The following is a 21,853-nucleotide window of genomic DNA, read 5'->3' on the forward strand; positions in this document are numbered from 1 at the left end:
CAGGTTGCAGCAGACAGTGCTACTGGAGAAAGCCAGTGCTCTTTAGAGAACTCATCATGAATCCTTCTTGCATCTGGAGGTGCTGCACCAGATCTTTGTATATGCACCAACAGGACTCCAGAGCGCTCTCTGCACTGCTTACAAACTCAGCTTTTTTCTCCAGATAGCAAAAGAATACTTCCCACCCTTATCCTCTCCCGCAAAGCCTTCTCTGACCTTTCAGCCATCATAAAACATAAACAACTTCCTGGCTCACCAATTCAAAACGCCTTTCCCTTCCATGGCCTTTCCCTTTTCTCCCCTAGAGCCAAGAGCTGATCATGCAGCACAGTCATTCCCTGGCTCGACATTTGTCTGCTCTCTGAGAGCAGCTTGCTGCAGAGCCATTTTACTCTGGAAGTAAAATCTCTGTTCCAAGTTTCCTTGAGGTGCTCGGAGGTGCAGATGGAAGCTACCTGAGATGTTTGAGTCCCAGGGCACTCTCCTGACATAAGACCTGCTGTCTTTTCCTTCCTGGCCCTTGCGCACTCTCCACTAACCTAGCCTGGCCATATGTGCCCCCTCTCCTCTGGGACTCAGCTGCTCCCAGCAATGCTTTTGCAAGTACAAAACACTGTCAAAAATGGGAGGGGAGCATTTCACATACAGTCTGCCTATGAGTGAGCGCACAGGGCTAAGGCAGGGGAGCATGAGTCGTTTATGCTCTCAGCTGGCAAAGAGAAGGCTTTCTGCAGGCGGCCGTGGTGTGCTCTGCCTTCAAGTTCTTTGTGTGGCCACAGGGACCACTGTGCATCCTAATGAAAACGCAATCAGATTATTCTTTTCTGGTGCAGTTGTCGTTGTCAGGGTTAGGGCCACAGAAAGATCTGGATGGAAAGGGCCCTCCGGAGATCTCTGGTCCAGCCTCTGCTTGGTACGACCAGCATCACAGCTTGAGCAAGCTGCTCGGGGCTGCAATGTTGGGGATCCCGCAGCCTCTGAACCTCCTTGGGCAATGGAGGTTGGGGCTGTTTCCGGGGCACTATAATGCACTATTTAAACAGAGTGTCCTCTTGGTTGCATGGGCCTTTGTGAAGGGCACCCAGGGGAGCTCAGGAGCACTGAGCCCAGGGCTCAGGTCAACAGGAGCTGGACTGTCCACAGTGAAAACGTGCCTCCTGCCTTGCCTGATGTGCTCTGCTCCTCACTGGCTCACACAGGGCTGGGAGAGGCTGACACACACTCTGGTGCAGGGAGAAGGTATCCAAGGGCAAAGATAGATGCGTACCAACTACATGGCACAGTAAGGCTTGTCCTCATTCCTAGGTCACCCACTGAGCTGCAGGGCTCAGTGTGGCCACAGGCTGCACACTCAGCGAGCACTGAAAGCAGATAGGACACACCACCTAGAGACTGCTTGAATCAGCCTCGACACACAGACTTTCTCTTCTTTCATTATGGGGCAACTCCCGCTCTGCTGCTTTCTCCTTGTACAAGTGGTGTGGGTTGTCCAGGAACTCTCTCTCAATTATCCTTCCTCTGTCTCTGATACTGTCATCTGCATATTTTCTCTTCACTTTGCTTTTGGTCACATGTCCTGCATCTGCCCATGCCCGGTGGTCACACATACATCCCATACCTGCCTATGCTGATGGGCACATGCACACATATATCCCCCATCTGCCCATGCAGGTAGGCACAAACACACACATCCCTCATCTACTGCCAACAGGCGCACTCATGCCCTGCACCTGCCCATGCCAGTGGGCACATACATACATGTCCCACATGTGTGCACTACCCCAGGCTGCTCTCCCCATACACTGTTTCTCAGCACACACAGCACCCCGTGCTAAGCGTGTTGGTCAGCTGTGATGGGGGCCCCAGAGTCCATTGGCCAGTCACTACCAGCCAGGTTCTGGGGGTGCCCAAGGTGGCCCAACACTTTTCAAGGAAGTGAGATGGGTTCTGATCTGCCGCAAGGACACATGAAACTCGAGTCATGTAGCAAGTGTCTCTTCAATGGGTTTGCCCCTATATGTAGGTGCATCTACTGAATATATACATGCCTTAGCAATAGTATACTGGAAACTGTGCCATGCGTGACTTGATGGTGCAGAACTAACATGTACAAAAGTGTGAGAGGGTCCATGTACCCTCTAAGTACAAAGTTCCTCCTGGCCAGTTGCAGGAGAAACTGATTTTGGGGCATGACGAGTAAACTGTCAGGGCTTCTGTGGGGTATGGGGGTCAGAACAGGCTTGCTTTGCTCGTGAAGCTGCCAGATCTGAGATGTGCAGAAAGGTCTACATCTCTCCTTGTGAGAGAATGGACCAGGGCCAGGTGCCACAAGATGCTCTGGCTGGAGAGTCCACCCTGGGCACTTCAGCTGAGCTGTAATCCCCAGCCCGAGAACAAGGGAGTGCCGGGGTGGTGCCGGGGCACCAAAAATGCCTTTCTTTGGCACTTAAGCAGCTCTGATGAGAGGAGGTCCCCTCCAATGCACGTCACAGCAGTGCTGGTGGGCCCATTCCTTCCTGGCAGATGTGGAAGAGCCACAGAGTGCCTATGTGGCAGTGCTCCCAGGCAGGTGGCAGGTTTGTCTCTGGCAGGACACACTGCCCGCTCTAGCAGTGGGTGAGGAGCTAAGAGTGCGGTTGGGCTTCTCCCTTTGCAACTGGCAGCTGGGAGACAAGAATGGGGTGTCCTCACCCACCCACGCAGCCTGTCCAAAGCCCCAGAGGTCCAGAGAGCTTTGATTTTTGCCCTGTAATTGCACAGCCCACTGTGAGCTAGTACCAACTCCTACATCACCGCAAACGTCTGTGGTGTGCTCCCTGCCTCTGAGCCCTGTGCTAGGCACAGTCGCTCAATGCCGTCTTTCCACAGAAGCCTTTGCTCTGCCAGGTACATACCCAGTGCACATCCCTTCCACAGATGCATGCCCGGTGCACGGGCCAGGAGCTTCCTCATGGAGAAAATACAGCTGATGTTCCTCCCCTCTGGGCAGGGGAGAGAACCCACTTTGTCCAAATCCATTGTCACCAAGAACACGCTGCATCAATAAATAACGCTTGTCTCAGCCCGCGTCGTTCCCAAGCTCAGTTCAGCAAACAAGTCCAAGCTGTCCTACGCCTGGGTTCTTCTTGCTGCTTTGGGGGTTTTCCTCTTAGGCTGTTACTGTACAATGAGAACAAGACCAGCTGCCCGGATTTTACTGCTAAGTCCAAGTGAAGTGGCTTCAGTTTGTGTATGAGGTTCTTCTGGGGACAGGAAGGGGACCGGGCTAGATGGGGGGAGCAATGAGTCATTCTTCACTGGCTGATTCCTGGAGAAGGCGATGGATCTCCTGGAAGGAGGGACGATCTTTAGTGTCTCGTCTCCAGCAGCTGAGCATTAGCTTATAGACAGAGTCAGGGCAAAGTGCAGGCTGGGGGAGGTAAGTCTTCAAAAAAAAAAAAAATAAAGACAAAGATTACAAAGGGAGTTTAGACAAAGGAATAAAAGGAAAAAGACAAATGGCTTACAAAGGGATTACATTACTGCCACGCAAAACAAATAAGACAAAAAGCAAACCAGGTCTACGGTAGCTTGGTTTCTCCATGCAGAGGGCACCAGGGCAGGGGGAAGCTATGCTGCTTCACATTCAGAGAGGAAAGGAAGCGTCCCAGAATTGCATGATGGTGGGGCTAGGGGATTTGAATATGACACACTTACTCATGTCTCACAACCTGGCTGAACATTTCTATCCCCTGGGTCCAAGAAAGAAACAGAGTTTGTGTTCGACATGGTTTTGATCTTGCACAACACGAGTGCTCTGGCACTGTCCAGCAAAGTGCATAAAGCAAGCTCAGGCACAGCGGTGAACTGTGCTCCCTTTGCTCCCATCCTGCTCTGCATCAGGCATGCACAGGTATTCATTGAGCAGAAAAGTTACAGTGGGTCAAAAGCATTCTGCTGGTACAAAGCCACCCCAAGCCCTACACACTTGAAGCAGCTCAGCTTATGGTCTGGGGACTCTGGCCTGGTATCTGAACGTCTCACTCCACTGTAACCCTGATGTGCACAGCAGGTAGTTTCACCCTCTTTCTGAAACTGCACAGCTGGGAGGGGTGGAAAGCCCAGGCAGTGGTCAGCAGACAAACAGTGCCTTGATTCTGTAGATCACAGGTGCAGCTCAGTGGGCTCAGCTGACCTTGTTCTACCTCTAGTGTTATCCAGCTATCCTGTACAAATGCAGGGGACCCTTCTCACAGATTCCTCTTGATGTGAGTGTACCTCAACTCATAAAACTTACCTTAGTCAAGCTTTCTGTTTAGTAACCATAAAACCCTTGCCCACATCCCTGGGCTTCCAGGCCTGTCGATCCCTACCTGCCGGCCCTGGTCCCTGAAGAACTCGCCGGTGTTTTCAATGACCTGCTCGTCCGACAGCTGGGAGTAGGGCTGCTCCCGGCACAGTGTAAAGGTCTCCCACAGCGTCACACCGAATGCCCACACGTCACTGGCCGTGGTGAACTTGCCCTGGTTGGAGGGAGCAGTGTGAGAGAGGTCTGTCACAGCAGACTGTACACTCACCTTGCAGCCCCTGGGCTTCGTCTGTTTGTGCAAGCAGAGGCTTGCATGTCAAGTCCCCACTCACACAGAGACCAGCAGGATAGAGATGGGGCTCAGACCCCATGGCTGCTACTGACAGCCATGCTGCCCCCATGCTTCAGCTCTCCTCCTCCCACCTGCGTGCCATGCGCCAGATTGGCTTCCTGCAAGGAAAGGCCAGTAAGCTTTGCCAGGCAGGGTCCAGTTCTGACTCTGGTAACCTGTGGTCTTGCTGCACAGCAGAGATGCTTGCACAAGCACTGGCCTTGTGCCAAAGGGGCCAGTCACCAAACACTAGGAGTGGGTGCCCAACACTGGAACCACCACGGCTGAAAAATTACCTTGTTCCAATCCATAAACACATGTTGTTCAGTGCCTCTTTCTGGAGGCTTCAGCTACCAGATCTGGACCCAAAGAAGGGCTAATTCCCACAGATTTGCTCTCTTCTTGGGGCCAGAGCGTGGTGAGCTCTGAGGCTGGCTGGCATCAACTGCACTGAGAGGTTGAGCTTGTTAAAAATAAAAAATAATCCTGTTCTCTCATTCAGCTCTGACCATGGCCAAGAGAGGATGTCACGTACTCCTTCACAGGCTGGGGACCTACACTCCAAAGATCTCCAGAGCCCCCCTATCCCCCCTAGAAAGGTCCTACCACTCCACTGCTGCATTCTGTGCTTCTATGGCTGCATGCTTCAGCCTAAACCTGGGCCCCAGAGACACTGCTTTGTAGCAGCAGTCACAGAGCTCATGTGAAGATCACGCACAGTGCAAAACATGTTGCTATGGAGCAGAGAGTCCCCCCATCCCTTCCACCGCCCACATACATGGGCAAGACAAATCCCCTGCAGCTTTCAGTCAAAGGGAAAAAAGGTGTGAGTAGACCCAAGACCACTTCAGCATCAGTCAGAGCCCCCACATACCAGTAGGATGCTCTCCCAGGACATCCAGCGGATGGGGAGCACTGCCCGCCCCTGGATGCGATAGTAGTCCCCGCTATACAGATTCCTGCTCATGCCGAAGTCAGCTATCTTGATGGTGTACTGCTTCCCCACCAGGCAGTTGCGCGTGGCCAGGTCTCGGTGCACAAAATTCAAGGAGGACAGGTACTTCATGCCAGAAGCAATCTGAGTAGCCATGAACCGCAGGTCATTGTAGCTGCAAGGTGGGGGGAAAGCTGAAGGAGGACTGAGGCATTGGGTAGGACGGGAGCCAGGAGGTTCAGCCCTGACCAGGGTGTCCTAAAGCACCCTAATGGGGCAGGGAGCTTCCGCTGTGCTGCAACGGGGCTCCAGCAAGCTCATGGCAGGCTTGCCTGGGGATGATGAAGGCCCTGTGGTGGCACCAACAAAGCTGCCAAGAGGGCAATGAGACCTGAGCATTGCACATGCGTTGGGCGGGAGCACGGCTATGCCGTCCATGGGCAGAGGAGGCTGTGAACCTCCCCGCTGAGAGTGGCACACAGCAGGCGCTACCTGACAGTGGGCGTGTTGCTGGCTGGGGGATTCTGTGGCTCATGGCGGGACAGGAACTGGTTGAGGTCTCCGTTCTCCATGTACTCAGTGATCATGCACAGTGGATCATCTGCGATGCACACCGCCAGCAGCCGGATGATGTTGGGGTCCTTGAGCCGCGACATGATCTTGATTTCCTTCAGAAAATCATTCCTTTCCGGAACAGAAACCACACAGATCGGATAGACAGACCCGCAGAGGCACAGAGGTGCACACAGATGGACTAAGCATACCTCGTACCCAGTCCTAGTAGCACTGTTGGGTCCCCCTGCCCCCGGCTGTCCCTGGACTGGGGCAGGGATCTGCTCAGAATGGGTCTGGTGACTCAGGGCTGATCTGCACATGGCTGGGGGGTGGGCTTAGCAGTGGAAGCTGGGGAACGGATTAGGACCAGCAAGGACCAGGTGCCCTGGGCACGTGTGTGGTCCTTGCTGCTCCACCAACCATCTGGCCCATGGAAGAGGTGGCACTTCCCAAAAGGCCTAACTTTATTAAGAAGGGCTGTGTGTGAAAGGGGCTGGAGTGAACGCTTTCAGGGGAGTTGCTCTGCGTGCAGAGGCGCCGGGGCTCGGGCACTGCCTGACTGAATACCTGGCATTCTTGTTGGCATCTGCTCGCAGCATTTTCACAGCTACCAGCACAGGTTGGTTGGAACTGGTGTCTAAGCCATCCAGGGCAAAGTCCTTGTCCATGAACTTCTCCATCCCCTCCACTTCACAGAGATGGACCTGGAAGGAGGCAACTGTTACCTCCACCACCTGTCCCCTGTGGCCCTTGCAAATTGGAACATCACTGACTGTAGAAACAGGACTGCAGAGCCACCAGTGATGGCAGCACTGGCGGAAAGGAAGGCACAGCCAGGAAGGGTCAGCATCCCCACCCATGGCTTGAATTCAGGCACTTCTTTGGGAAGAAGGTGCTGGCAAGGTGAATACCACTTCGCAAGGGCCCCTGACCCACAGAGAGTAAGTGCCTCTCCCTCCATGGCCTCATGGAGCTTTGCATGTCTCCTGCTCACGCGTGGATTCAGCACCCTTCTTTGCACGGCTCCACCCCAGAGAGGCAGCTGCAAACTAGGCAACTCCCTCCCAGCCCCCGCTGACCAAACCACTGTGCTTACTGAACCTGTGGCCTCAGCACCACCGGCTTCCCGAAGCATTGAGATGGGGAGAGCCTTGCCTGGCCCCTGCTCAGAGCAGGCCCAGCTCTCACTCACCTCCCCAAACTGGCCTTCTCCCAGCTTCTCTTTGAAGGTCAGCAGCTTCCTGGGGAACTCCTCGACGGCCACATCCTTGCCAGAGAGCAGGTCCATGGTGAGGGCTGGCACTGAGTAGGTGTTGCCGCCCGTGACACCCTGCAGGTTCACAATGTCGGCCTCGGCGTAGTGGGGAACGCCCTCGGGGCTGCTGGCCTGGGCTGGCTTCACGAGGCTGCTGCAGCCTGGGAGGGAGATAGCAGGGCCAGGCCTGCTGTGGGTGTCCTGCACGCACCCACTGTGCCAGGGTCGAGCACACTCCAGTCCTGGTCGCCGACTCGGGGGGCACAGAAGCGCTCTGGCCACAAGCTTCCCCATCTCCCTGCAGGGGATCTGAAGTGGCGCCAGCACCTCCCCAGAACCTCCCCATGCCTCCTCTGCATGGCTGAGCTCCTTCAGCCCTGCTGCTCTGGTCCTGGGTCCAGCCACCCACACTGCCTGCTGCAGCAAATCCTCCCTTGGCCCCCCAAAACATATCAGGAAGCAGGTTCGCTGACAACTCCTGGCTGGGCCAGCTCAATATGGCAGCTATGGCAGCTCCCTCCAGCCTCCTTGCCTGCAGGACCAGTAACCAGGAGGACAGTGCAGCTCTTTCACACAAGAGGTGGAGAAAGACTGCCTTAACTGTAGCTTGGGTCGCAGCTCAGCCCTACAAATGCCTCCTGGCTTGCTGTGGAAGAGCAGGACTAGCCTCCTCCTCAGCCGCAGGCAAAGGGAGAGAGAAGGGGCCACAGTGGGGCCCTGTGAAAGGACGGGAGGGGTTAGTTTCTACAAGAACACTGAGGTGGGTCAAAACTCCTTGTGATCAGAGCTCTGTGCCCATGAAGGCACCAGCACGTATTGTGCAGCTTGCAGGCAGCGAGGCTGGACCACGCTGCAGCCCAAGCCTGTGGTGGGGTGCTGCACACTCAGTGCATGGTCACTTGCTCACAGACTGCAGAAGTCTGCATTTCTCACCTGTGTCTTCATCCCCCGGTGTGAACTCAGGTAGCTTGCGTATCAGGCGTGAGGGCTCCTGGTAGTCCGGGCCCAGGGGGAATATGCGGTCGTAGGTAGAGTTGGATTCCTGTTCACTGGACGAGGAGGAGCGGTTATGGTTGAACATACTGGACTCACTGGGCAGGGAGAGGCTGACGGTCATTTCATCATCCAGCATCCTCCGAGAGGCCTGTGAGGTGAGGACAAGGGAGGGGAGAGAGCTGGACGGGGGGTCCCTGCAGCACTGGTGGGACAGGGGCTCCTGGGTGACTCCAGCCTACCCTCCGCTCAGAGCAGGTCTGTCCCAGCACAGTGTCCAGGCGCTGTGGCTGTGTCCAGCCCTGAACCCCCCAGCTGAAGCCTCCCACCTCTGGTGCTGCAGGAGGGTTTGAGCAACCACAGTCTCCACTTCCCCCTTGCCAAGCACGCAGGAAGACCTGCTGGGCAAAGAGCCCACAGGATGGCATGCCCAGCACTCCCAGGAGACCTGGCCAGCTGCCCCGTGCTTGCCCACCTTCTCTAGCATCTTCTGCCAGAACTGCCGCCACAGTATGATGACAATGATGGCCACCAGGATGAAGATGATTGCCACCAGGCACCCGATCAGGATGCGTGTGTTGCTGTCATCTACCTTGAGTGTGGGGTCTGGCAGGAGGAAGGAAGAGCAAGAACTGGTGATGCTAGTGTGCGAGAGAGCAAGGGCCAGCTCCTGTTTCTCCACTGGCTGAGCAAACCTCCCACTTTGAGCTTCCCAGAGCACTGCCGGCCAAGTGCCAGCTTGGGGCAACATGCTTTGCCGTGTGCAGCAGGAGCCACGTGTGCCTTACCATACGTGGTGGGAGCTACGGGCGCCTCTGGGGGTGCCGCTGAGTTGTTGTACATGGCTGCATCTGACAAGGGAGAAGACAAGGCTCTCAGGGACGCAAGGGCACCCACTGCCCCGCTCCTTCCCCCAAGCCCCTGTGCAGGAGGGAAGCAAGCCAGGGCCAGTACCCTTGGGGCCTCGCAGGGCCGCAAGCATGGATGGCAGGGGTCTGAAACCCCAGAAAGGCAGGTGGGAGGACAGCATCCTGCAGGCACCGATCCCACCTGGGAGGGCTGCTGGTACCTGACTGGAAGGTGATCTCACTAAACATCATCCAGGTGTCGGCAAAGTAATACTGGCACTTGATAGCACTGGCCATACGGTGGAGCAGGGGGACAGTGACGAACCGGGCACTGGGATTCACGTCATCCAGCACCAGCACCGAGGAGATGGTGTTGGGCTCCCACTCACTGGCGTCGGAACGGAAGTAGCACTGCACCTCCTTGAAGATCTTCACCCCCTTGGCGAACATGTTGTTGCAGTGCACCTGTGGGGCAGCCTGTGAGCACAGCCCCAGTGCATGGGGTGGGGGGGCGGGGAGGCTCCATGGGGGGCACAGACCTTCATAGTGGTGAAGTTCCTGATCCGGTCGAACTCAAAGGTGATTTCAACATAACCGCCAGTGGTGCTCTCATTCCGCCAGCCAACATAGTCGTAACCCGGCCACACGTGGTACTCGTGGGTCTGCGTGAAGTCGTCCAGACCTGACACCCCGTCCGTCAGCTGGCCGAGTCCCTCTGTCATGCTGGCATAAGTGAGGGCAGAAAATGAACGTGACTCTCGTGTGAAGCCTGGAAACCTGTCAGTGCCCGGCCCCTGCCCAGGCACCAGACAGGGCCTCACAGCACCTGCAAAATTTATGAGGATTTTTTGGTGCTTCTTGAGGTTCTTTCGTGAAATCTCAGAGTGCTAACCCACTGCACTCCCCTGGGACTGCAATGCTCCAACCCGCCTGCTCAGGGGGGCCGCAGAGCCCTGCTCCTCTCGGGGCACACTGACACTGCCCGTCCGGAGGTACCATCCATCAGCCCCAGCAAGCTGGCCAGGCAGATGGGTGCTCAGCAGAGAAGTCTGTACAGGGCTATGGAAAAAGAAATGAGGCAGACAGACAGACACAGCCCCCAGGCTAAGTCAAACCCACAGGTAAGCGGGGCACAACCTTCCTAGTACACCAGCAGCCAGGCCCTGCACAAATCACTGCTCCTGCACTCAGCCAGGGCTACTAACACGCAGTGGGCTGCACGACCCCAGCGTGCACCCCTGTGAAAGACTCTCAGGAGCCCAGTGTCTTAGCATTAGAAAAGGGACTTTCAAACTACTTCTTTGAGCAGATAAAAGAAACAACATGCCAGCTGTGTGCCCAGATATTGGGTTAAAAGCACTTTGGAGCTGTCCTGTATGTGTGACACCACCAGCAGAGTGCCCGGAGGATCAGAGCAAAAGCTGCAGATGCTGAGGAGATGCACAGCGCAGTTATCACAGATCCTAAAGAAGGGCTGGGAGTGCTGTCCCAGTCATGCCATCTCTGTCACGCTATCTCCATCACAACCTCTTGCACGTGGCCTCCCAGAGCAGGGCATATCTGTTCCCCCTTGGGGAGGCCTCCAAGTATTTGCTTTGCTGAGGACCTCTCTGTGCTTCTGCCAGCGAGCAGGCTGTCTTGCAAATGTGGGAAAACAAGTCCTTTCCAGAAACAACTCCCGTCCCCTCCTGCCACAGTTGAGCTGCTCGTATGGAGTAGACACCCGACACGGCATCTGCCCATTCCTACCGCTCGTACGCACACAAACCCCAGGACCTCACCTGTACCCAAATGCTCCATCATACACAGAGTCGTTCAGGTAGATGACAGTACCGCCAGGAAGGACAAGCTGCTGCCCAGCTGGTGCATTGTAGGACACCAGTCCGTCTGCAGGGAAGGAAGGATGAGTGGCCCCTCTCTCCAGAGGCCCCACTCCTGAGAGGGCTCGCGGCCGGGCGGCCAGTGCAGCCAGCCCTGCTGCAGGCACGGTGCACAGTTGTGGTATGCTCCACAGCCCCACAACCCTACCGCCTCCAGGTGGGACAGACAGCCACAAAAGCGGTCTGTCCCAGGGCTGGACAGCCGTGCTGCCAGCACAGAGAACGGTGCTGGGCGGTAGCGGGGCTGTGCCACCCACCGAGCCACACGCAGCCATACAGCTCCACGCGCAGGCACACGTTCATGGAGTGGTCGGTGACAGGGATGAAGCGGACAAAGCGCGCGATGAGGGGCGGCTCCAGGTCCTTGAGGACGATGTCGTACGGGTTGGTGTTCCCATCCAGGACCTGAGGAGACAGACGTGGGATTGGGGAAGGCGGCGCTCAGGGCAAAAGGCTCTCAGGGTTTGCACCGGCCTTGGCTGGGCGCCACGCCTGTGTACGTGGTGCCAGGCAGGGGATTCCACGCATGGCTCCGGGTGCAGGATGCCGGCAGAGAAGAGCCTGCATCCCCCCCCTCACCTGCTTCCCATGCCGGTTCCTCCAGGAGATCCATCGAGTGCCATCCCGGCTGTAGTTGATCTTATACATGGGGGCGAACTCGTTCCCGTGGCCCCCCGCGTGGCGCCCCTGGGTGCCCACCAGTGTAATGAAGTGCAGAGCACGCAGATCAATCTGCAGGAACTCCTTGAGGTCATCAGGCTCCACCGGGATCTCAGGGCACCAGGCGCCGTCACCATCCTCTGAGTCCAGCCTGGAAACGCCGCGGGGAGAGCAAAGGAGCAGCTTGCAGGTGGGGGCACGGGGAGAACCAGTGCTCTGACTGGCCCTACCAGCCCCCGCAATGCCACAAAGAGCAGCCCTGCACTCACCGTCCGTACTTGGCAGCCGTGGACTCAGACCACTGGCTGGAGGCCGAGATGTCCTCGTCGGGGATGTGCCCGCCGGACATGCCCAAGGGGTACCGGCACACCGCTGCAATGAGACCGGCGGGGTGCTGAGCAGAGGGCTGGAGGGGGCCTGCCGGCTCCCCAGGTGCCCTCCGCTGCCAGCGGCACTGGGTTTGTGTCTTGCCTAGCTCTCAGGTGTGCCCGGCACTGGCCCTGCGACAGCTGGGACTGGGGCACAGCGCCTCCCCTACCAAGAGCACCGCCGCACTTGCCACTCGGCTTTTGAGTTTGCTGTTTGGACCCGTGACCATCCCTGATGTGGGATGGTCCTTTGGGGAAGGCTGCTGAAGTTTGGGGGGGCTGCAAGGAGCAGGCAGGGCTCACAGCACCCACGCGCCTGTGGGCGAAGGCTGGGACCACGTGAAGAGCCCTTCAGGCTTGCCGCAAAGCGTTTCAGCAGGGGCAGCAAGTGGGAGCCCGTGCGTTGCCGCCACCCTGCCTGCCCACTCCTTCTTCTAGGGGGACCCAAAGGGCTCAGTCCAGCTCAGTTCACCTGCAGAAATACATGCAGCAACCTGTTCTTAGCTGCAGCTGCCTTGCCTGCTCCCCCCAGCTGCCCAGAGGAGCGAGGGCTAAGAGCAGGCCAAGCGATCAGTGCGTTCGCGACCGCTGCCGGCACCGGCTCTTGTGCCTGCTTGCAGCACCGGGCGCCAGCACTGCTGCCGGGCCGTGCTCCTCTGGTGCCCGCACAGCCCCCGGCCAGGAGTGGAAAAGTACCTGGTGCCTGTGGTGCCTCACTGCGTCCCCCGGGCAGCAGCCAGCTCCCTGGGCACCGCATACAGCGCTGCTTCCCAGGAGTTATTTTTCACGCCCGGCTGCCAAGAGCGCTACTGAAAGAGCAGCTTGTTTGGCGGTGTTTGCTGTCTCACCGCCGGCTCCAGCCCGCAAAACTCCCTCCACAAACCACCTCCAAGCAAACAGCCACGCAGAGGCCAAGGGCTGAGGCGATGCTGCAGCAGCAGCAGGGACACCCTCCTGCCCTGCAGACAGCAGCTCACCCTATGCTGCAGCCAGCAAGGACCATGTGGCCCAGCGTGCAGAGCTGCCTGGGAGCCCAAAGCACCCATTGCTGGTCCCCGTGCCATGGCACAGTGTTTGTCACCTCTTGCATGGCATGCAGGATCCTGGGGAGCCTGTGGAGAGGTTGCATGCTGTGAAGGAGGCTTGCTTATCACTTCTGGCTCTCCTACAGTCACCAAATCATGCCATCTCCTGCATTTCAACGTAACTATCTCCCTGCTTTATCTGTCATGTCAAGGTGGCACCTTGGGGTCGGACTAGGTGAGCTGCCAGCTGGGAGGCCACCTGCAACAAGTCCTCCTGGAAGTCCTAGGCACAGACCGTGCTGCAGACCAGGAGTAAGTTCTCAAAGCCTGTCTCAGGCCAGCCTCCATCCCCCCTATGCCTCGGAAGGCCTCTGCAGCGCATAGAGATAACCCAGGCTGCTGTTGTACAGGGATTCATGGATCCAGACAGCACCACAGCAGGGGAGGAACAAGCTCCAGGTGTGGCTTTGGTGATGCATATCTCAGTCTCATACACCCGACAGCGGGGTGACCACATCCTTAACAGCAGTGTTGGCGTTGTGCAAAGCGCCCTTTCCTATCTCTGGCTCTGCAACACTGCTTGCAGTGCTCTGCAGAGTGCAGCTCTCATTGAATTTCCATTTAAATACAGCTGCAAACCTCACTGAATGCAAAGCAAGCCCTGCTATGACGGTTTCTTGGGGATCAGCTGAGCTACTTTGGCCCGAGTTAATAACCATCCTAGCCAGGTAAAGCCAGTGCTACAGAGGAAATAGGATTGCTTCATTTGGTGCTGTGCAGCCTCCAGGACAGACCCAGCAAACTCTGCCCAGGGATGGAATAAGCCTCTGAAGGCACTGGCTACAAGGAGGCCTCCAGGAAAGCTGCAGCATGCTGAAGGAGTCTGAGCCTTGTATTCATCCACACACTATGGAGGAGAAGGGCAGAAAAGGGATGAGTCCTGCAGATGCAATCATTTTAATGGGATTTTCTTGCTGACATTCAATCCAGTTTTTTGAAGGTTTCAGAACAAATTGTTTCTGACCAGAATCCAGGCACCTCAGCAAGTCTCTTTACTAAAGCCAGTCTTGGTTGTTTGTGAAACTGCTAACGAAGTATCTTACAGCTGCAGGAAACAATAACCCAGCATTGTCCCTTCTCCTGCACTGCTCAGACTTTAACCCAAATTGGTTCTATTAGCCCCAAATGCACCAGGGCTCCCACTCAGAGGCTGGGGCTCTGCCTGCCGCTTTGCCCCAACCCGAACCGTGAGGCAGCCCATGCCAAGTTGTGTGACGTCGTATGGGTCGGGATCGGGATCGGGGTGTGCTGGCTGGGGACAGGTGCTCTTTGGGTCACTGCCAGCGATGGAGACGTGTAAGACAGGAGCACGACCCCGCTGGCGTGCACCCAAGACCGAGCACCCTGTCCTGGGGATCCCATTCATGGGACTGACAAGTGCCTTGCAATCACCCTGGCCAACTGCCTCGCCCCCTGCCACCCAAATCCTGGGCAGGCGTGGGGCCATGCGGACACTGCCCTGCTCCCAGAGCTGGAGAAGCCCCTGAGATCCTGAAAACAACACAGGAGGAGACTCCTGCCTGTGAGCCTTGGCTTCTACCTGACAGGACCACAACCATGCAAACTGCACACTCCACTGCTATTGCAGCTGCCTGGCCTTCACCTCACTTACCCGGGTTCACCTGGGCTCTCGCAGCCCACGGGACGCTGAGGAGCAGCAGCAGTGGCAGCAGGGCTGGGCTGGAGAGGGCCGTCATGTTGGCAGTGCTTTGGCTCCGGAGCCTGTGGAGAGAGAGCCGGGACTCATCACGCTGAGGCATCAAGCTGTGCCATGGCGGCCCAGGACCACCAGCCCCGCACAAGGGACCCCCTTGGCCTGGACACAGGAGGAAGCCCCGGCCGACACAGCTCCACCAGAGTGGTCAGAGCAGTCCCTGTGCCACCAGCACTCCCTCAACCTCGGCTGTGCAGGGCCAGGCTGGTGCACCCGCTAACGTGGCCCCACGCTGTGCTGGACCCAACGAGCTCGTCAGACCTGCAACCAGGGAGGACACGTGCCATCAGCTCGGGAAGCACAGCTCGAAAGGGACCGACGTGACGCCTCCAGCTGCCCTGCTCAGGGATGGCGCCGTCTAGCTCAGTATCACTCCAGAAACGCTCTGACCAGCCTCCCTGTCCTCAAAAGGTTTTGAAAGCAAAATGTTGCACAACCTCACAAAATAATAACACATTGCAAAACACAGTTTCCTTGCCTTCTGGCTCAGGAGATGCAGTCACAGATAATTGCCTGTGATTTATAGCGTATTTATTCTGACAGTTCTCCACAGCTGAGCACTTTTCAGTTCTGCCACAGCAAACTCCCAGATGAGCTGAGAAAGGCCAGCGTTGCCGACAAGGACCCCGATAAGATGCTGCAGAGACGGGGAACACCGGCAGCGCGGGCGAGTGCTGCGGCCTGCTGCAGGCCACTGTCCCAGGCTGCCCCCCGAGCCACCTGGGCACCAGGACAGGGGCCGGCGCCGGCGCCACAGCCGAGACCTCGGGTGCCAGCGAGCGCAAGGTGCTGTGGCCCCGGCTGGCACGGAGGGGCTGCCAGGGGCCTCTGGGGCACCTCCCAGCCGCGGTTTTCTCAGGCTCTGCCAGAAGGAGTTCATTAGATCCGGCGGTGAAGGGGACGGGCGCCCGGCCAAGGCAGCATAGCTTATAAAACTGTCACCCACCCCTGGCTGGGAGACAAGTGCCGGGGCACCCCGGGAGAAAGCCAGACCTCGTGGCGCAGACGCTTCCCAGAGCTCGGGTCCAGCTGCGACCGCAGCAGCGAGTCGCGCAGGGCGCTGAGACAACGCGTCCTGCTCAATTCTCCATGGGGCACTTCGGGGACGGGCTGGAGCCGTCCGGAGACGCCAGCAATTATCCGCAAGGACGTGCAGAGAGTTGCGAGCACAGGCGGGATTGCAAAAGGGGGAGCTGGGCCCAGCAGGGTTTCAGGCTTTCAAGTAGGCGATTTAAAGAAAAAAAAAGATCAACAACCGGATAGTCTGCAACAGGAAGGAAAGTGGTACATCTGAGCAGGGGCAGTGGCCGGCAGCAGCGCGTGCTGGGGACAGGACGATGCTGCTCCGCAGGAAGGATGAGAGCCAGCGTGGCAGCCAGCACGCGCAGCGCAGGGGTGCGCAGACCTGCACGCTCGGAGGCCCTCCAGTCCCACGCCACGAGGCATGGCCGGCCTCCGAGGCACGAAGGACCGACCCCAGTGCCGCAGGCACAGCGACTTTGAAGGACTCTTTAAAAAAGATTAAAATAATCTAGCTTGTATGCCTATTATTCACATCTGGATAAATAACCTACTGACTTGGGGGGGAGGGAGGTAAAGGAAGCATAGCCCCTGACCAAACAGCAGCTGGTCGCACTTCAGCGCTGGGGTAAGCCACAGCCTGGGGCCCAGCATTGCCAGGGAAATCTCGTTTGCATTGATAAGTCTCCAAGCTGGTACAGAGGCAGCGACCCAGAGGGTGTTTTGAGGATGACTCAAAGCCCTACAGATCTTCCTTACAGACCTTATGGGGAGACTCTTCCTCTCCTAGACCTCCTGTAGACCTACCACCTTACAGGGTGACTGCGAGGTTAAACTCACAGTTTGGCTAAGGGACGCTGCTGCCTAGAGGAAACCCTCAGAAACTCAGCTAAGCAGGGGAAGTTGGTGCTGGTTAGACTGGGAGCCTCTGCCAGTCTGGCTGCTAACCAGGCAAGGCACCAAAATGCTTGGAAGTAGTTGGGCTGCACTACGGAGAAAATGTCTGCACTACACACCCACCTCACACTGCTGCGCCTCTGATTGCGGTCACCGCAGGAGACCAGACAAGGGAAACCCTCCTTCTGCCGAGGCCACAGACGCTTTTTTTCCAATGCAGGTTACTAGGCTCAGCGCAGGGATGACAGGTGACACCTGAAGGCCTGTGCTGCAGAGGTTTGACCAGCTGGTCCCATCCCCAGGAGACAAGGCAGTAGACCTGGCACACAGGGAGCTCACAAGCAGTTCCCAAGGCACGTGCCCCGCTCCTAGGGGTGCCGATGAGACGTGTGCGTTTGCAAACCGTACTCGTCGCTTCCCCAGGCTGTTTCACGATTCGGGCAACACAGCCAATGTCCCCAGGTGCCCACTGCAGGACAGCTCGGCCCTGACGTCCTCCCACGCCCGGGCAACTCGGCCCTGCTGTCACCAGAAGGGCAAAGGGACAGGCTGGGATGAGACACAAATCAAACCACAGCTTACAGCGCTCCCAAACAGGCCCCTGCAAAGGCCACGGGCGAGGAAGCTACAGAAAAGCCAGCACTGCTGCAGCTACGCAGACGTGCCAAGGAGAGCGTCCCTGGCCCCCGGCACGGCGGCCGGAGCAGACCGCGCTCGGAGGTGGAGGGTCCGGGGCACACTGGGGCGGGTAGAAACGGGCCACTGCCGCGCACGAGCGGCCCCCCGCCGTGCACCAGGCGGGATGGAGCCCCGGCGCGAGGGCCAGCGGTCTACCACGGGAGCGGAAGAAAAAAAAGCGGCTAAAGCCCAGCCATTTACTGTGGTCGCGAGAGAGCAAACGCAAGAGCTTGTTTGGATTTGTTTGAACTGCGTGGCAGGAGACGAAGATCCTCGGAAGCGAAAACAAAACACACACACACACAAAAATTGCTTGTTTTAAAATAGCGAGCAGAAGTGCCGGGCGCCTCCCGGTCCCGAGGAGGCTGGCTGCGCCGCCAGCCCGGGGCCACCGGGACTAGCGGGCCACGGCCCAGCCCTCGGGCCCGGCCAGGCCCGCAGGTGCCGGCGCGACCCCCCCGGCCTCCCGCCGAGCGCGGCGCGGCCCCTCGCCGCCAACGCCTCCCACGAGCCACGAACCCTCGTGGCAGCTCCGACCCAGCACGGTCTCGGGCTGCGGACGCTGGAGGGACGAGCTGCCCGGGCGCCCGTGCCCTGACGCAAGCGGGCTGGTGGTAGCCAGGTCCCTGCCACGCTGCACGGCCAAGGTATTACCTGATAATTATAATTATCTGATAATTATCCCGGGGGCACTGGAGGCCGGGGCACACGCATGCCAGCGAGAGCCTCCTCCCACGGACACTGCTGCAGAGCCACCGCGGATCAACCTTCGCTTGCGGAGCATCAGAAAACCCGTCCCCTCCAGAGCAGCAAACGCCAGGAGAAACCCAAACCCGCCCCGAAACCAGCCGCTGCCCGGGCGCCGCCAGACGGGGCCCAGCTCGCCGTGCAGACCCGGCCCGTTCTTTGCCACGCGTGCAAGGGCAGCCGGGCAGCGTGCAAGGGCAGCCGGGCAGCGTGCCCCGGCGCCGGGCTCGCGCCGCAGCGGGCCGAGGCCGCCCCTCGCCCCCCGTTAGCCCACCTCACCTGCGCTAGCCAGGCTGCGAGAGGGCGGCTCGGAGCCCCTTGTGCCAGGCGCCCCTCAGCGCCTCTTCTGGGAAGCTCGCGGGCGTATTTATACCCCTTAGGTGTGTGCGATATAAATATTTGCAAGCCTGGGCTGCTTTTCCTGGCCAGGCCTCCGGCTCCGGCTTCCTCGGCAGATTGCTCTAGCCGGGACAGAGCGGCCCTTTGTGGCGGCGGAGGGCGGCTGGCAGGGCCGGCCGCGGCGAAGGGCAGCCTCCCGCCGGCGCGCGCCAGCAAAGGCCTCCGCCGCCGCCGACACGTTGCAAAGCGCCCGCCGCTCGCTCGCGACGCGCGGTGCCGCGGAGGGGCACCCGAACCCCTCGGCTCGCCGGCCCCCGGGGGTTCTCCTGGCGGGGGGCGGTCGGAGCGGGAGAGCACGGCGCTTCTCCCGGCCTCCCAAAGGGACGGGACGCGCGTCACTGACTTCATCTTCTGCCACCGCCGCTTCGCACCGGGCGCTCAAAATCGGCGCTTCGCATCCCGGTGGTTAGCTGCCGGGTCCGCTGGGTGCCTCTGCTGAAACACAGGGAGCTGCACCGGCACAAACGCTGCTATACTGCGTACACAGTGAACAAATTGCACGTACGCATGCTGCTTTCTATCGATTTCTTTCTTTTTTCTTTCCTTTTTTTTTTGGAAAAGCACATATATTGCATTTTTTTTTCTATCCTCAGCTTGGAAAGTTTAGGTAACAGGCTAACTTGCCAGCTACTCGGTTGCAAATGATAATTTCAACTACATAGCTCCAAATTGGTGAGAAGCGACCACAAGGCTCATATTTGATCATAGCCAATTTCTGCAGCACTAAAACACTCAATTTCCTTTTGTAGTCCAAAAAGCATCCACAGATATTTCTTCCCGCTATTCTTTCAGTCTGTGTAAACTCTTTAAGCATCAGGATACCAGATGCTGGAATCTCCCGAAGGGAAGGGATTTACATTTAGTCTAATGCAAGGAAACTTTCTCACTGGAGCCACGGTGAAGGGCCCGCTGCTCACGCAGCAGCGCGGGGCTCCGGGCAAAGGTGCCTTTGGTCAAACAGGCTACAAGTTATTGGCAAAACAGCTGGAAAGCATTTTTGTTCCGCCAGCTTTGACAGAGGGACGGCTTCGCTACGTTTCGTCTGAAAATGTTTGCTGAAAATTTCAAGCACTGGAAATTTTTACTGCACATTTTTGATGTTTCTTCCTGGCAGCTTTTGCTTAGTTTTGAGCACTTTTTTTCTTCCCTTTTTTCCTCTTGCTCCCTTTCCCCTCCTGCTCTACACAAAATTCCCAGGGAAAATTAGGGGAAGAAAATTAAATCTGTGTTTGTTCAGTGACACCTCCCTCCCTCCAGCACAGGCAGTTGGGAGAAGAGGAGACCCCTGCCCCTCCGGGCGGGCTCCCGCGGGCAGCTGCGATCTGCCGCGGCTAGCGCAGGACAGACCCTCGCGGCAAAACGTGCCGCCGCGGCCGCTGGCGGCCTGCTTTGGGCTCGCCGGGGGGGAGCGCTTTCCCCGCTCGCTCCCTGCACCTGCGCCGAGCAGAGGGGAGCGAGGGCGGGGGCGTCTCGCCGGGGCGGCCAGCCCGGCGCCGCGAGCGGGAGGCGCCGGGCCGGAGCATCGCCCATGCCGCCCCGAAGAGGAAAGTCGCCCTTTCCGCTGTCTCTGCCGGCCGAAAGGCCCCTCGCCAGGCCGGGCCGGGCCGTGGCGTCGCCCGGGGGACCCGCCGGCAGTGCCAGGCGGAGCGGGACGCCCGGCAGCGCCCGGCCCCGCGCCCAGCCGGGGGACCCCGGGGACGGCGGGGCCTCACCGGCCGGCCGGCCCCAACGCCGGCGCTGCCAACAGCAACACGCGCGGGAGCCAAGGAGAGCCGCACCAGGAAGCGCCGGCCCGACGCGAGGGGGCGAGGGAGAACGGGCCGGGGGCGGCCGCGGAGGAAGGGCCAAAATTTCCTCAGCCCCGGGCGGCCTCGAGGCCGCCGCGCGGGAACCGCCGGGACCGAACACCCGCCGGCGGCCTCGGCGCGCCCCGCAAAGCCGGGGGGTCCCCACGGCGCTTGTGCCCCTGGAAACGCGGGGCCCGGCGCCCCCCGCGTGCCCCCCCACGCGCCCCGAAGCCACTCACCGCGGCGGGGAGCCGGGGGCCGGGCGGGCGCGGTGGCGCGGCGGCGCGCCGGGCAGCCTCCTCGCCCCTCGCCCCGGCCCGAGGAGCCAGGCGCCGAGCGAACTTCCCCGGGCTGATGCAAGATGCCTTTGAGAGCGCTGGTGCATTCTGCAGATTCCTGGGAGCCGGCCAGAAATCCCACAATCCAACATATTGCACATTTGGTTTCAATTAGGGAGCAGAGAGGGGGAGCCAGTCACCAATCCAAGCTGCTTTTTCGGCGGAGGTTATTTTCCTCGACCCGAGGGAATGTGTGCAAAGCTATAATTTACAGCAAAACCCATTCATAGCGCGCGAGAAAAAATAAAAAAATACCCGCGGCCAGCGAGGGAGCTTAAAGCAATAGGCAGGGTTTTTCTTTCCAGCGCTTGCCCCTTCCGCAGCGGGACAGCACACGTGTCCGGGCCCACGCGTGCCGGCCCCGAAACCTCCCTCTGGCGGGAGGCGCGCTGGGAGAGCGCGGGCTGCCGCGCCGGGGCCTCCGCGGGGGCGGCCCCGCGCCGCGCCTCCCGCCGCCCGCATCCTCCACGCGCAAGTGTCTTCGCTCAGCAAATAAAGCGGCCGAGACTCCCCCAGGGAAAATAAACCTGCCGCCAGGAGGCTGCACGGAAGAAAAAGCTCAAGCTCCCCCCAGCTGCACTTTAAAACTGAGTTTTTCACATCATTTCCAGGCACTAAACGCAGCACCGTGGCCACTGACTTCGTAACGTAGTGCTGATAAGATAACAATAACTGGTTTAAGACAAATTTTTGTGCAATAGTTAAAAATGCAAAATTAGGGAAAAAAAAAAAAAGCATTCGCTAGTATTTCAAACCACTCTTTCAGCCGAGCGTTAGCCGTTTCACCCCCGGCAGCACGGAGGGGAGGGTCGAGGGGAGGGTGGCGCAAGTGGCCCGCGCCAGCCCGCTCGGGCTCCGCGGCGGCGGCGGCGAAGCGGGGCTGCGGGAGGCCGCAGCAGGACGCGCAGCGGCAGTGGGGCCGTTCGGGTCTCCCCAGCCCTCGAAAGCTGCGTCCTCCCCGCGCCCAGGGCGCCCAGCTAACTTCCTTAGGCTGCTCTTCGCTAGCCCCACGTCGGCTGCTTTTTTGACAACCCCCCGTGAACGACCGGGAAGAGCTTTTCCGCGCGCAGCCTGCC

The 21,853-nt window shown here is 58.7% G+C and overlaps 1 protein-coding gene across 1 annotated transcript; it reads right to left on the reverse strand.

Moving 5' to 3' along the window:
* Window positions 1-1,979: 1,979 nt before the first annotated feature.
* On the reverse strand, window positions 1,980-20,733 carry DDR2 (discoidin domain receptor tyrosine kinase 2). Its single transcript, XM_062581413.1, has 17 exons — window positions 20,679-20,733; window positions 14,810-14,919; window positions 12,014-12,116; window positions 11,664-11,895; window positions 11,342-11,489; window positions 10,986-11,091; window positions 9,744-9,927; window positions 9,426-9,669; window positions 9,145-9,207; window positions 8,832-8,962; window positions 8,297-8,507; window positions 7,301-7,524; window positions 6,676-6,812; window positions 6,046-6,237; window positions 5,494-5,728; window positions 4,353-4,502; window positions 1,980-3,424 (listed from the first exon to the last, which is right to left on the reverse strand). The coding sequence occupies exons 2-17, from the start codon at window positions 14,892-14,894 to the stop codon at window positions 3,287-3,289; spliced, it is 2,583 nt and encodes an 860-aa protein (XP_062437397.1). The 5' UTR covers window positions 14,895-14,919; window positions 20,679-20,733; the 3' UTR covers window positions 1,980-3,286.
* Window positions 20,734-21,853: the final 1,120 nt, after the last annotated feature.

This window comes from Rhea pennata, chromosome 8 (assembly GCF_028389875.1).
Source record: "Rhea pennata isolate bPtePen1 chromosome 8, bPtePen1.pri, whole genome shotgun sequence".
Taxonomy (NCBI): domain Eukaryota; kingdom Metazoa; phylum Chordata; class Aves; order Rheiformes; family Rheidae; genus Rhea; species Rhea pennata.